Raw genomic sequence first — 14,546 nt, forward strand, 5'->3', positions numbered from 1 at the left:
TCCTGCAGGTAAAATTACGTTGACGCGACGAATTAACAAAAAAATTCGTTAATTAACTTTTTAATTGTTGACTTGAGGACAGGTGTTTATATTACAAAGTTGAAGCGCGTACCATTTTATCGCATACCTATCTTTTAGAAATGAGAAAAGTTCCGCGTAGTTCGAGATAATCGTCATCGAATTTCCTGGGTGAAATCGAAACTGGCCGCGCAAGGCGCGCACGAAGCGCGACCGTTCTGCTACGTCAGACCGGAACTACCCGTCACATGGGAGTGACGAATTTGAATGACGGCGAGCCGCTGCCGTATGCTTTCGTGAAAAGCTGCAAGTCATCTCGATTTTGCCCGCGCATCACCTTACTTTTGCGCGTAATGTTTGGTGCTTATCTGTCTCTTTCGAACTGTGCGCAAGAAAACAGCAATATCAACCTTTTCTTTGTCTGCATGCGAAGCATAAAACTCAGGGCATGGCCACTGCGGCACTTCTTGCATACAGGCAAAATAGTTTTTCGTCCCTCTTTATAGTTTAAGAAACAGATAGGCACCACCCATAGCATGCAAACATTAAGCTGTCTACTAGTGTATTTCAGAATGCTTGCCGATTTTTCTGACCAGATACTGCTTTGGCGCGCCTTCATTGAAATTTCATCATCACTTCCCTATCACGTGTGATTCCGGTGTCCCGCCGCGCTTCGCGCGCGCCGGGCGCGATCACTTTCGATTTCGCCCTTGAAATTCGACGACGATTATCTCGAACTACGTGCAACTTTTGTGATTTCCCCAAAAAAATAGGTATGCCATAAATTGGCACTCACTACAACTATGTAATGTAAACACCTGCCCTCAAGAGAACAATTAGGGGAGAGAGGAAGCAATTACAGCGTGCGACAAATCTGTAACTCCCAGGGGCGTAGCCAGTTGGGGGGGGGGGGTTGACACCCCCCCAAATTTTTCAGTTTTGCTTGCGTATATAGGCATGCACACATACAAACGCACGCACGAACATACATAAAGTATTGTTGAACCCCCCCCCCCCCCCCCCCCCGAAAAAAAAATCTGGCTACGCCCCTGGTAACTCCACTCGTGCTTGACGGATTCTAAACATTTTTGCGGCAGTTGATTCGTGATGCAATAAACTCCTGTAGTGAAGCCACTCAATGGTTACTTGGAAAAGTGCTGCAGGGCCCCTTTAAGGAAACCCATAAATACAGTACGGTCAAACGTTAAAGGGAACACTTCAATGAGCGCACCATTCATTTTGCATGCCCTTTAACAGCAAGTGGACAGGGAAACATTGTTCATGCACTGCATGAGTCTGTCAAGAAGAGGCAGAACTGACAACCACCAGTAGTTTTATGCAAATCTAAGCCACTATGTTTTTGCAAAAGAGCGTAATCCAAACATGCCCTACACGCAAGTGTTCCCTTTAACAGTGGACTCGTCTGTACATTTCGCGGCTTCGAGCGCGCTACCGCGCCGTGCGCAGCTCGCACATGTGGCGAAGGCGTCTGTTTTGCTAAGGAACGCTCGAGGTCATCGGCATGCCATTGCAACAGATCTATTATCTATTGTAATTCATTGCTGCCACACCGATGCATGACCTTTGTAAATACAACGTCAACTATATAATTCTCGCGTGCTCCCTCCTTCGAAGCTGTGCTTTCTTTTTCGCTCTTTTTATTCGCGCCGTTTTTCACACAATGGATACAACGACCAAGTGTTCATACCTGTTGTAAAACTAGCGGTTTTTTTGGGGGGGAGGAAAAAAAACGCTAATATAACGAGACCATGCACCTTTGAAGAGATCTGAAGCCAAGACGTAAAAAAGTTTAAAATGGTAATGATATTCTTTACAAAATTTCCACACTCGAGTTTATTTTTCTTTACCGCAAGGATGTCGTTTATTGGCCGAGAAAAATGGAGACCTATAGCTAGTTTTCCATATACTATAGTGTCGCGCAAGAGATGTCAAGTGACGTCACATAGGGAGTTCGTTGCCACTTCCAGGCGCGCAGGAAGCAGCGAGATGGTATCAAGCGCGATCGTTAATAGTAAACACTCGACGTACACCCGCGAGCAAAAGTATACGGACCACTGGAGGGCGTGCCGAAATTACCGTCTGCTGTCAAGAGTATTGCTCTGGCCGCGCAATGGCCAGAGCTATGCTCTCGACAGCAGACGGCCTGCCACCAGACGGCAATTTCGGCACGCGCTCCCATGGCCCGTATACTTTTCAGGGCTGGGCAGAGATACTCAGAAAAGTATTCCGGAATACAGATATCGAAATACATGAACTGGGAGCCTAAAATACAGATACTGAGATACATTTGCCTTTAACGTAACGGGATATTTCAGAGATACTTTTGCAATAAGACGAAAAAAGTATTCCGGAATGCAGTTACAGCGATACAGATACTGGAATACTTTTTTTATTTCAAGGATGCTCATACTACGCAAAGACCCTTATTAGTGAAGCATAATGTTGTAATTAAAGTTACAGCGCATCGAAAGGTTCAGTTCATTTATTTATTTATTACAGTACCCTCAGCACCATTAAGACATTGCAGGGAAGGTGGGGGGCGGACAAAGTACATAATCAGTAATCAGTAATAATCAGTATTCAGACATAATTACAAGTATCAAGTGCAATAAAAATACACTATTTCACAGCAACAGTAACAAGGATGGGACACCGAAATCGACATACTTGTCGAAGAAACTAAGCTATGCTAGAAATAGCACACTTTAAGCAAGTCACTCGAATCACTAATGAACACCAGTGAATTGAGAAAAAGCACACATTTACTTTGAAGACCTGCTTTGCTGAGAAGGTTGCTGTTTGGGCTTCTCAAATGGGCTGTCTTCTAACAGCGTCGGTTCAGCCTCAGCACAAGACTCACGAAAGAAAAAAGTCTGTCTACCACTGAAGGCGAGCACAAATTCGTGTTATAGTGAATAAATACCGCCTTCATAGCCGGATAACCCTGCAGCGTGGCGATATCTCTTCTCGGGTCATCTAGATACCGAAACACTTACGCCCTCACTTGGGTTGTTCTGACTGTTCAGAATCCGAAGTCGGTCCCTATCTTCGCAATCCTCAGCCGTCTGACCCTGTCGGCTTCAATGAAGCTGTCACCACCACCAAGGCTACCAGCACCCATTTCAGAAAGCCGCAACAGGCGAAGTCGGCTCCGGCGGGGGGGGGGGGGGGGGGGGGGAGCCTGCTACCACAAAAGACCGTTTTACGCATGTAATCAACTAGGAACGAATCCCTAACATTGGAGAGGTGGCTGAAAGCGCGTCAAAGATAGCCATGTTCTAGTCACTTCCGCCGCGACTATGGGAGCTCCTTTTGGAAGTGCCGCCGCTTTGAAAACTGAACGCATGCGAAGCATTGCAAAGCCTGTTCCAAGGCGGCATCCGTGCGGAGGGTCACGAAGTAATGGCTTGCCACCCGAAAAAAAATTAGGCGTGCTGCACTGACCTTGAGAGACAGCGACTTTCGTCGGCAGAGGCCGACAACACTGCCCCCGCGATTCTGCTGTCTGCGGCGTCGCGCGCTTTACCACATGGACCATTCTGTGCTTGAGGGGAAACCATCGCCGCCCTATCTGTCGGCGACCGGCGGCGCGCCTTTGCTTGTCTTGGCATAAAAAAGAAAAAAAAAACGTCATTCTCCCATTGGAAACACGCCTCAACTCATTTCCGACACAAAAAAAAAAAACAATGTAACGAGATACCCGTGTCCTGCATAGTATCGCGATACAGGCGATACATCGTAAATGTATTTCACTACTGAGATACAAATACATTTTTCAAATGTATCTCGATACAGAAATACAGATACTCAAAAGTATCTCTGAAATACTATCGCGATACTCTTGTATCGCGATACTGCCCAGCCCTGTGCTCACGGGTGTACGTCGGAAACTTCTGCAGCTCTGCAAGGGCTTTACTCAAGCACATCACGTGAGCGGAGTTCGGTGTGTATACTGTGGGGATCCGAAGATTTTCCAGATACCGCCATCTGGGACTGTGTGCATTGCCGTTTTGTGTCTGCGATCCGGGCCCTAACCATGGGGAGGGCTGGGGGCTTGGCATTCCTTCACAGGCATTCCTCCAAGGGGGGTCTCAGAGGTGTGTGCGCATAAGCGTGAACAGGGGTGGGGGGTGGGGTAGGTTGACAAGACCCCCCCCCCAATTTTTCAATTTTGCATGTGTGTAATACATGCACACAAAAACCCGCACACACGAACATGCATAAACGGCGGTTGAACCCCAACACCCGAAAAAAAAAAAAAAAAAATTCGGGCTACGCCTCCTGATGCCCAATACTGTAGGCAATCTAAAATCTGCCCGATTTCTTTACTACTTTCGAAAACGGTCATGTATTTGCTGTATTTACTCGAGTAGTGCTACAGGTCAATTTTTCATTATTGCATTGTATAACCATTCCTTCATATGCTACTACTAAACGCACTGCATATCCTTAGTTCTGAAATAGCCGCCACGGTAGTCTATAGTGGTTATGGTGCTTGACTGCTGACCCACAGGTCGCGGGATCGAATCCCGGCCGCATTTTCGATGGAGGCGAAGATGCTTGAGGCCCGCGTGCTTCTATTCAGGTTAAAGAACCTCAACAGGTCGAAATGTCCGGAATTCACCACTACGGCATCTCTCATTATCATCGTGGTTTTGGGACGCAAAAACCCCTCAAATTATTACTAATTCTGAAATAACTGTTCTTCATGTTTCGTTTTTTATGCTCACTATCCAGTTTCTTTTTTTTTTTTTAAATTTCCCCCTATGTAATGCCCTAATCTGGGCGATTAGGGTAAACAAACTAAATGAAAAAGCACGCATGCAAGCGCTACCGCGGCCATCCGGCACCGAATACAACAACGCAGCCTTGTGCTCCTAAAGACAGTCCAGCGGCGCAGAGGAAAGCTTGTTCGAATTGGGGTTGTACGTAAAGGCAGCAATTTTACGCAGGAAACGGCGTCGCCCTTAACGAGCGAAACTGCCGTACTAATTAACGGCGGAGAAAGACGGTTCTCTCTCTCTCCCTCCGGCGATCATCGAAGGACGCTAGCACGTACCCTTCCATCGTCGTTAGTGGCAAGTTATACACTACAACACACACACACACACACACACACACACACACACACACACACACACACACACACACACACACACACACACACACACACACACACACACACACACACACACACACACAGTCTAATAGTTCTCGGCGTCCTACCAAACCGCGTGGGCACAGGATCTGGCCAGGGGAACAACCTCCCTTCGCTCGACACGGACCGCTGGCCGCTCCTCTCCCCCCCACCCCCTCCCTCCCGAATCGCATGGAGCGAACGTTCCACCCCGCCAGCCACCCTACAGAGATCCCTCTGAACTTAAAGAAAAAAAAAAAAAGAAAGAAGGAATCGTTTATCGTTCCCGTTTTTTTTTTTTTTTCCTTTATTACTTTTATTTTTGGTACGCGTCGTATTGAGCCCGCCGCCAGCGCAAGAGCTGCACATTCCGAACGGGTCTTCACCCACCGCGCGCGCGCATCGAGACAGCGGCTAATCCATGATGCATGCACGCGCGCCTAGCGGAACCCCCGCCGCCGGCGCCGAATATCCAAACACTGGCGACGTGGAAATAAAAAGTATGGTAATAGAGAGAGAGAGAGAGAGAGAGAGGAAAGAGGGGTGGGACAGCCGGGAAAACAATCGCGAGAGAATGAAAGAAAGAAAAGAACGGCGTCGAAAGCGCGAAACGGCAGAAAGCCCGGCACGGGACCCACTACCCTTCTCTCCCGTTAGCGTCTCCTTAGCGCCCCTCACCCCCGACAGCGTCCTTTTCCGCAAGGCCTCCTCTCTCTCTCTCCCCCTCCCACCCAAACAGAGTTCAAGCCGGGACGACTAGTATGCTGTCGCTAGCTCGGTGGTGGTAGTGGTGGCGGTAATGTGTTGCACGAGTTAGGGCCAGGAGAGAGAGGGAAAGAAGAGATGGGCCCCAAAATAGCAACGCTAGAGAGACAAATTTCGGTGGGGTGTCGCCCCGACCCAAGCCATCCCTTTCCCTCCTAGCTCGCTCAAAGAAGGCGGTTGGGGGGGGGGGGGGGGGGCGAGGCTGGCGACCGACCGACCGACCCCGGACGGTGGCACACGGCCCGACTTGTTTCGAGGCCAACCTCTCTCCTCCATCTTTATAACGGTGGCGCCCCAACCCCAAGCAGCCACCGCCCGACGCTGGGCTGAGAGACCCCGCGTCGCGGCCACTTCCTTTCCTCCTCTCCCAATCAGTCCCTCCTCGCAACCCCGACGCGACCGCTACGCGGGGCGGCCCAGTGCGCCCCAAACCCCGAAAAGAATGGCCCGCCATTGGCGTCATAAGGAAGGCAAAGGAGAGGCTGCTGGAAAAACTGAAACGTTGCGTGCTGTAACATACATGGGCGTTGTGAAAGCGTGTACTGCTGTAAATTGAAATTTGATTTTGTGCTGGTTCTCGCGTACTGCCTTGCACGGTGATGTCTCGGTTATTTGACCCTGGGAGACATGCAGAACTGTTCCAAGTTATATGCACTGTTTTCTAAAATATGAAAATTGCCTAAAATGTAGCTGCTTTCTGAAGATGTACAAATTTCGATTGCAAGCCTACCAATTTATAGCTGTGTTACACACAGCTAATAACACGCGAGATCAAGTTGAATATGAATTGAACAATGCCAGTAGCGAACTGAATATTTCTCAAAGACCAAACAGCAGTTTCAACAATTAATGTATAACATTCCTCACATTCTGGTATTCATTAAAACCAGTTTATTCCAGCACTATAACTACGAATGGTACGTTAGGAACAAATAAGCAGATTGTCAGCGAGCATGAAGCTCTCTAAAAGGACACTCAAGAGAGAAAAACTATTTTCTTCATACTACTAAATTACTATTTCACAATGCAAAAATGACCACACTAGCGGCGATAAGACGCTTGGCGAGAAAACGCGCAAAAAGAAAATGTGGGTGGTGACGCCACCTTGAAATTGCTGCACCAATCACAGTGACATCATAGATTTTGATGGCGTCCACTAGGGCCTACGTAGTTCCTAATCTGTAAAAATAAAGTAGATTGTCCTCTTTGAGGGACACATACTTGGCATTTAGCATATAAAGTTTCAAATATTTTCGCAGAGGAAATGTCACCAAAATACGAGAAATACAATTTGAAATCCTTGGCATCACACGTGAAGATTTCAGTGCGAAATTTAAAAATGATACTTTGAGCTTAATTTTCTCCTCTATTAGTAAACTTAAGATGGTGAAATTAACGTCATTAAAGTCTTCAGAGTACAATTTATCAATGTAAATCGATTCACTGTTTCACTTTGGTGTCCGTTTAAATGCACAGAAATGCCTGATAAAGTGGATGGGAGGACGACCAACGCTGTAGTTCAATCCGTAGAGCATAGAGTTTCATACAATACCCTAGAGAGGAAACTGGCGCTGCGATCGTTCAACCACTATGGGAATGATGGGAAGTACAGGCTTCGGATTGGATTACGTTAGCTAGCGAACTGTTTACCGATCTTTTTCTACAGTTTCAGTTTCGTTCTTTGCGAGGCGTGGGCAGAGTGGTGCGTTGCAAAGCACTCAAGCAGTGCCTTTGCTGTTCAAAGAGGCTAAAGACCGCTAGGTTTCTTAGTTTGCTGCCACGTTTCAGCTTTACAGGTTGTATTAGACAGTTTTAGCAAAGCGTCGTGCACTCACCGCTGAGCATAGATGTAGCGTCCCATGCCAGTGCAGGAAACTGCATAAAGTTCACGTGTTTTTAGAAGCACTACTTGTCAAAACTCTTTCAAATCGACTGCAAAACGACGGCGACGCTAAGTAGACGCACCATCGCGCTCCTCTGACTCGACTTCACAACAAAACGAGAGATGCGTTGGGGGCAGGCCACTTGGACAGACGCCTCTGTCATCGCAGCAGATGATACATTAAGTGTTTCTCACTCAATACGGTACTGTTATTTCCATAAATAGATAATGCGTACTTTCAAGGGAAAGAAAAGCGCGTTTGTTTCAAGTGTTGTAAAGAAAATAATTCATTATATTGTGATGCCAAATCTGGAGCACATTTGCAGAGCAATGCATACCCTGGTGGCTGAATTTGTCCAGGTTTAAGTTCTATCCACAGTCGCGCAAACTTTTTGCAATAGGTTTTACGTACAAAAGAATAAAGCAAGTTTGAATTGGAAATAACTTATGATCGCTTTGTTTTACACTCGGCAAGGGAGCGTCGCGAATCTCAAGAACCTAATCCATCCGAAGCAAATCCGAAGCCTGTACTTCCCATCATTCCCATGGTGGTTGAAGCGCCGCTCAAGGAGCCCGCGTAGACACTAGCGCCAGATTCCCCTCTAGGTATTATTGTAAGAAACTCTATGCCGTAGGGCATCAGACGCGTTATCCAAAGGTTATAGGTTGTGTTGCAGTTGTCTTTTCGTCCACTTTAATTTCTTTACATTTACACCCATAATTACCGCATTACAGATAAAGACTACAAATAACGCCCATATACTTCCTTCGGCTTCATCGTCTGTTGGTTTCGGTAGGTTGCACAAAACAAAGAAAACGAGCCCTCGATCGATTCCCCTTCTTGCTGCTGTAAAGTGATTTTTGATCTTGTGTTCATTGTTTGGCGCTGTCTAGCACAATGAGTTTTGAAACAAAATCGAATACGAATCCAACAATGCCAGTAGAGAATTGAATACTTACAAAATACTGAACAGTAGTTTCGAAAACTAATACGTAACATTCTTCACGTTCAGATATTCATCAAAACCAGTTTATTCTAGCATTACAACCACGAATGGAGCATTAGAAAGAAATAAGCAGTTATTCAGCAAGCACGTGGCTCTTTAAAGAGCGCGAATGACCACTGTGTAGCCAGTAAAATCTGGCTTCCTGAGCGATGTAGTCTTCTAGATTAAGCAAGCTTTCATTTATTCACATCCAATTTAACTAAACAAAGATGTCTCTCTCTCTCTCTCTCACACATTTCATGCCAATACAATGACCTCCGCGTAAACTTTATCGCATATTTGTGCCAATTTTGTGTTTATTTGGGCGCATTTGATGTTTTGATATATCTGTATGCAAAAAAAAAAGCAGCTGTTCGATTCCATATTCAGAATGTTTAAACAATCGCACATCCTAGTGCGGCAGCTTTGAGTGTGTGCCTGTGTTCCATAACTGGAGACCCACTTGAGCTTTGAATCTGCAGAACACTTAGTTTCTACCTAAACTGCAAGAAAAACTGACACTGATGCCCAAGTCAACAAGAAGGAAGCATCATATGACAGAATGAGAGCCAGTAATTAAAATTTTAAACAGAGGATGATAGTTGCAATATTTGCAAACACACAGCAAGAGGTAGGCTTGCAATCGAAATGTGGCACCTTTAAAATGCAGCTATACCTTAGGCCCTTTTTGATGTTTTCAAACACTGCGTAACTTTGAGCAGTTTTGCATGTCTCCCAATGTCAATTAACTGAAGCTTACTGTTCAATGAATGACAGGTTCAACAGACTGTTTGCATTGCAAAGACGACAAAGGCCACTGAAGAAGAATTAGAGATGAGTGACAGTACAGTTCCGAGAAATGGGCATGAAAACGTGCATGCTAGCATGCATTATTGACCTATGCAACCAACATGCTCAAGAAATGTATCGTGTCGTCGTGCTGCTTCGGTTTATAAACACACACAACTTTACATTCCTGTATCGACTCCAATGACACTAGGGTTGTTATAAATCCCATCGAACAACTTATGCCACAACGTGTTAGTGAAGGCCCAAAGAGATTTAGTTTAGGGGACTGCTCGGGTTTCCTCTGTAGGTTTACGCTATATTTCGATAGACTCTCCCATGGAAGATCAAAGGCACTAGTAAACGGATGTTTTTAAGGCACTGGCCAAATGACTAGCCAAACTCATGAGCGTGCATGTGCTCATGAATCTGTTCCCTGCTCTTTGTTCACTATGGTTTCAGACTGTTTTCCTCCTAACATTGTGTCTCGTGTAGCATCAAATACGAACAAAAAGTGCCAAGGCTGAGCAGGATAATATACCTAATCTGTACAGAAGCTCGTATCATAAACGTGAAATTACTTTGATGAAACTCTCGAATCTCACCTCTTCAGAAAAAAAAAAAGAACACTGTAATACCTCAGCAAGTTTCAAGTGCAAACATTTGACAAGGAAGATTCCAACCAAAACCCTGCAAGAATTTAGTGGAACTATCCTGGCGAGACGGACGAATCTGACTAATAAAATACCGAAAATTGAGCACTTTTGGTCAATTCAAATGCGAATAGCTCAGAGCATATAAAGTAAAACCATTGGTGACTAAGTATCATGTATTTTCTTTTTTCATTGAGGATAAGCCACAACATACAGAGGCACGCCACCTTTCGTTGCCCACAAGTTAATACAAACTCCCGAGTTTGTCACCTTGGTCCTTTCACGCTAATTATACATGATAACAAATCTTCAAATAAACAAATTACATAGCTACAAATTTCAAAAGCTTCAGTATAATGGTATCACAGTGTGCTGGGCAAAAACTTGGCCTTTATCCATTTGTCGGACGATAGCACACCTGAGGAATTTAGGTACCACGTGACGCAATGTTGTGAAGTTCATTATGCAAATCCCTACCATGTTCAAGGCAGTCCTGTCATATGTTCTGTACATTTTAAAGAATAGTTAGCCTTCTATCAAAACCTAGCTCTTTAGGCAATCAAAATATCTATTATAACAAAACTCTGTACCCCACAACGCAATGTGTGACAAGCTACTTTGAGACACTTTACACCGTTATCCACTAGCCCCACCTGCAGAAAGAGAGCTGATGCTCAGCCTACCAAGTTTTACATTACGTAAGACTTGTTGTGCCGGGACATATGGGGCCGATGCTTACTTCAACTACACAAACTCATCAATTGGAAAGTTATGTAGGCTGATGTTTGTTATCACTGAAAGTTACGTATGCTGGCGTTTGGTTGGTCAGCATTTGTGTTGTCCTCCTCGTTCCCCTCGTGTTGGAACGCTTGCCATTGTGTACCAATTGGCATGCATTCATTCTGCTGAACAAAATTCCACTGGCGCACAGTTTGCAACCCACTCTGACTTTAATCATGCTTACCTGCCCCTTTCATGTACACTACTAAATTGACAACAACAAACTGCCAACAAGCATGACACAAATGCAAATAGCATCGTTACAAGCACAGCATCTGGGTCAGTCACGCACCATCTCATCGGCAGTAGGCAACCTTTTCCAGCCAAATATAAACGGAATTCTTGCTTGAGCTGTGTGCTCAGTAAAGCTGGCCTCAAACAAACTCATTTTTATGTTTTCGCATGTTTAAAATAAGTATATTAATAGCAATGAAAGGCAATGCTCTTGTAAAAGAATGTTAGTTTGATGTTGAAAATTTTAAAGTACTTTCACGTATGCGAGATGTTTTCTTTAGTTGGTCTCATTTGTTGCATTTCAGAAACAAGTTGCTGTCCTTTAAGGAACTGTCAATAGTGAAGCTGACACTTTGCAGGTTTAGTTTCTGAAAGCTCACCAGGTCAAGTCTTTAGTTCTTTTTGCATGACATAACGTAATCTTTGTTTATTAAAAAAGCACATATCTCTTTATGGCTTCTTGCAGATGTTCGTCACGATGGACAGTCCATCTGTCATAATCTTCAAGATCAGTAAAAGCTCACCGAGGGCACGGCTCAACATTTGTAGCGAAACAGGGTGTTTGGTCGAATGGACGATACACAAGCGCGCAGTTGGTCAGAGATAGAACTGGATGGCTATACTGCGAAAAGCAGCAACTTTCACGAGAAACATGGGAAGCAAGCCGACAAAGCTCTCCCCTTTGTGTTTTACGCTGTTTACGTGTTCAGGAGAGCATGTGATAACAGTGAAATATGGTATATAGACCGAGGTATATGATTGACAGCATGATGTTGAAATGCTAGGGTGCTCAAGCATGCATACAGAACATGGATTCCCACTGATGAAAAACTTGTTGATAAGTATACGCAACACAGCCATCGAGACAAAAAGAAATATCAAAGGAGCGTACACCAAGCTTTAACGTAGACAGGCGTGCAAGTGCAAGAATACTGTTTAGAAAAGTTTCAAAGGAGAGAACAAATGAAAACTTCGAAAGGGGGCCCATAAATCGATAAAAAAGGAAAAGTTTTACACTAACGCAGAAAGTAGTAGTCTAAAAAACACAGTAGATGGAGGTTCACCCAAGGTGACGAGTTGTGTCTACCATGTAAAACTGGTGGGGGTCTACTACACAGGTCTTTTCGGAATGTCAGAGTATGTATCGAGAAGTATGGATGAAAACGGGCGCTTGGTCTTCCTGAAGCCAGGTGTTTAGGAACAGCTATGGAAGCAGAAAAGTTCGAACGGTGAGTCAAAGCCGGAGGCATATTTAATTATAAAAATTGATACGTGCACCACCTATGGTTGAATAATACCTGTATTCGGTTATTACACGCAGTATTTAGAATCGAATGGACATGTATACCAACTTCAATTGTACGTCAAAGAGTTGCCCTGTTTGTCCCTTTGCAAAGGGGAAATCACATTTACAGTGACGTAGCTGACGGCGTTGCCACTAAATTCGCTTGCAAGTTACGGCCATGCAAATGTCTTCAAAATGTTCGCTGTAATACAACGATGGTATGTCCTGCAATAAGATTATTTGATTATAGGAAGACTACTCTCCTTAAACCAGCACACTTCGTATAATAGGCGGCTACTTCCAGTCTTGAAATCGTCAGATCGGTTTACGGACCGCGCCGTATGAACGCGAACCTAGCAGCCTACGAAGCGCAAGCTTTCCGCATATTCTAAAACTTCGCGCTTAAGGAGATTAAAACCGCACCGTTAAGCGTCAAAAACCGCGAGATCTAAATGTCAACGTTGCAGGCAGGAGACGCGAACAAAAATGATCAATCGAATCTCACGCACGTCACAAATGTCAAGCGTACAACGCAGGCCGAGCTATGCGAAAGTACGCATAAACATTCGTTTACATATACGAACGCACACGCAATGCACGAAAAAGTTTGTGATTATCAGGCGCGCGAAGTGGCCCTACGTCAGGTACTGACGTACTGTAAACGCACGCGCGAGAAATCTGACAGATTCGGAACGGCCACCGAAGCACATACCCCACATACCAATCAGGTGCCCGTACGTTGAGATGTCACACATGACAGCGAAAACAGAGAGGAAACATTTTACGACTTCCCAACGGTCACGCGAACGTTAGTTATAACGGCACGAACGCACGCGCGTAGCGCATCATGCGGACGAGACCGACGAGACGCGCCAAACAGGTACGGACCTGCCCTGCCCACTCACGATCCGTCGACGACCAACACCCAAAAAGCGCGCTCGTCTCTAAAGGGAGACTTCCGTGTCATAAGGTCACAAACGGCGTCTTCTTTCACGGCCCGCGAAACGAAAGCAGGCATTTCCTGGCGAGAAAAAAGCACGAATCGGTAGCTGCGGGCAGCAAGAGCATGCCGAATCTGGAGCTCCTAATCTAGGGCGTGCGAGTTACCGCGCTGGACGTTGCAGCACGCGTACGCAACAAACAAGTCCCGTAGTCGACGGCGCGCTTCGCTTAGCCCTAGCGCCCGTAGCAGACGGGTGAAAGTAACGATATCGACGGACGCACGCGCGCGCGTACCGCTAGAGCACGGAGCGGCACGCCGTTGTTCTACCACTCACCGTAGTTGTTGCCGGTGGTTCGGGTACTCCATTGGCCATCGACGACAGGATATCGGCGACGGAAAGCCGCAGATCGGCTGACTCGCTCGTCGCGCAGTACATGGCGACGACGTCGACTCCTTCACCACGATGGAGAAAGCTGCTGGATACGCGCTGGCGTTCGTGGGCGGGCGCAAGCAGACGACGACTACGGAGCCAAGTCGCTCGTGGTGTTAGCGCTGTGGCACCAAACGAAAGGATGAGTCATCCGCGCTGCCCGAAGGTTGAGGGAAGCCCTGCCGAAATTCTGACCAAGCGGTGACATCATCCGCTCACCTAAAAATAAACCAAAACGAACGCGTAGAGTCACGTGACCGGCTCCCGCCGCTGATATCGTCGCAACCTGCGCTGACGCAACGCGCATCACCGAGTTTTGCTGCGCTCATGCCCGCTAAGTTTCGCACTCAATTTTTAACGTTTTAGCGCGCAGTTGAAGACGTTGGATAACCTTATAATTGACGAGGTTTATCACTCGTTCAGAAACTCTTGACTGTGAGACTTTGACTGACGTTACGAGCGCGCCCTCACGTCTATGCCCATAAAAGGCGAGCTATGAATCACGTCGTGACGTCACCGAAACGTGCCGTCGACGCTGCGTTTCGTGGGAACGCTACAGGCGTTACCGAGAAACGGGGAGGGCTCTGGCTGGCTCCGAGGGGAGTGGTTTAGAAATTGGTTCGGCC

At 46.1% G+C, this 14,546-nt stretch overlaps 1 protein-coding gene across 2 annotated transcripts in view; it reads right to left on the reverse strand.

Annotated features, from left to right (window-relative positions):
- The window catches only part of LOC119373388 (transcription factor kayak), a 167,817-nt gene extending 153,676 nt beyond the window's left edge, over positions 1-14,141 (reverse strand). The window contains exon 1 of one of the 2 annotated variants that reach the window (XM_049410828.1): positions 13,825-14,141. In XM_049410828.1, the coding sequence (XP_049266785.1) occupies positions 13,825-13,926 (102 nt within the window). In that variant the 5' untranslated portion in view covers positions 13,927-14,141. The remainder of the gene's footprint in view (positions 1-13,824) is intronic. The other variant, XM_037643415.2, reaches the window with a different exon arrangement.
- Between the last annotated feature and the right edge of the window lie 405 nt (positions 14,142-14,546).

The sequence above is a fragment of the Rhipicephalus sanguineus genome, chromosome 11 (assembly GCF_013339695.2).
Source record: "Rhipicephalus sanguineus isolate Rsan-2018 chromosome 11, BIME_Rsan_1.4, whole genome shotgun sequence".
In the NCBI taxonomy this organism is placed as follows: domain Eukaryota; kingdom Metazoa; phylum Arthropoda; class Arachnida; order Ixodida; family Ixodidae; genus Rhipicephalus; species Rhipicephalus sanguineus.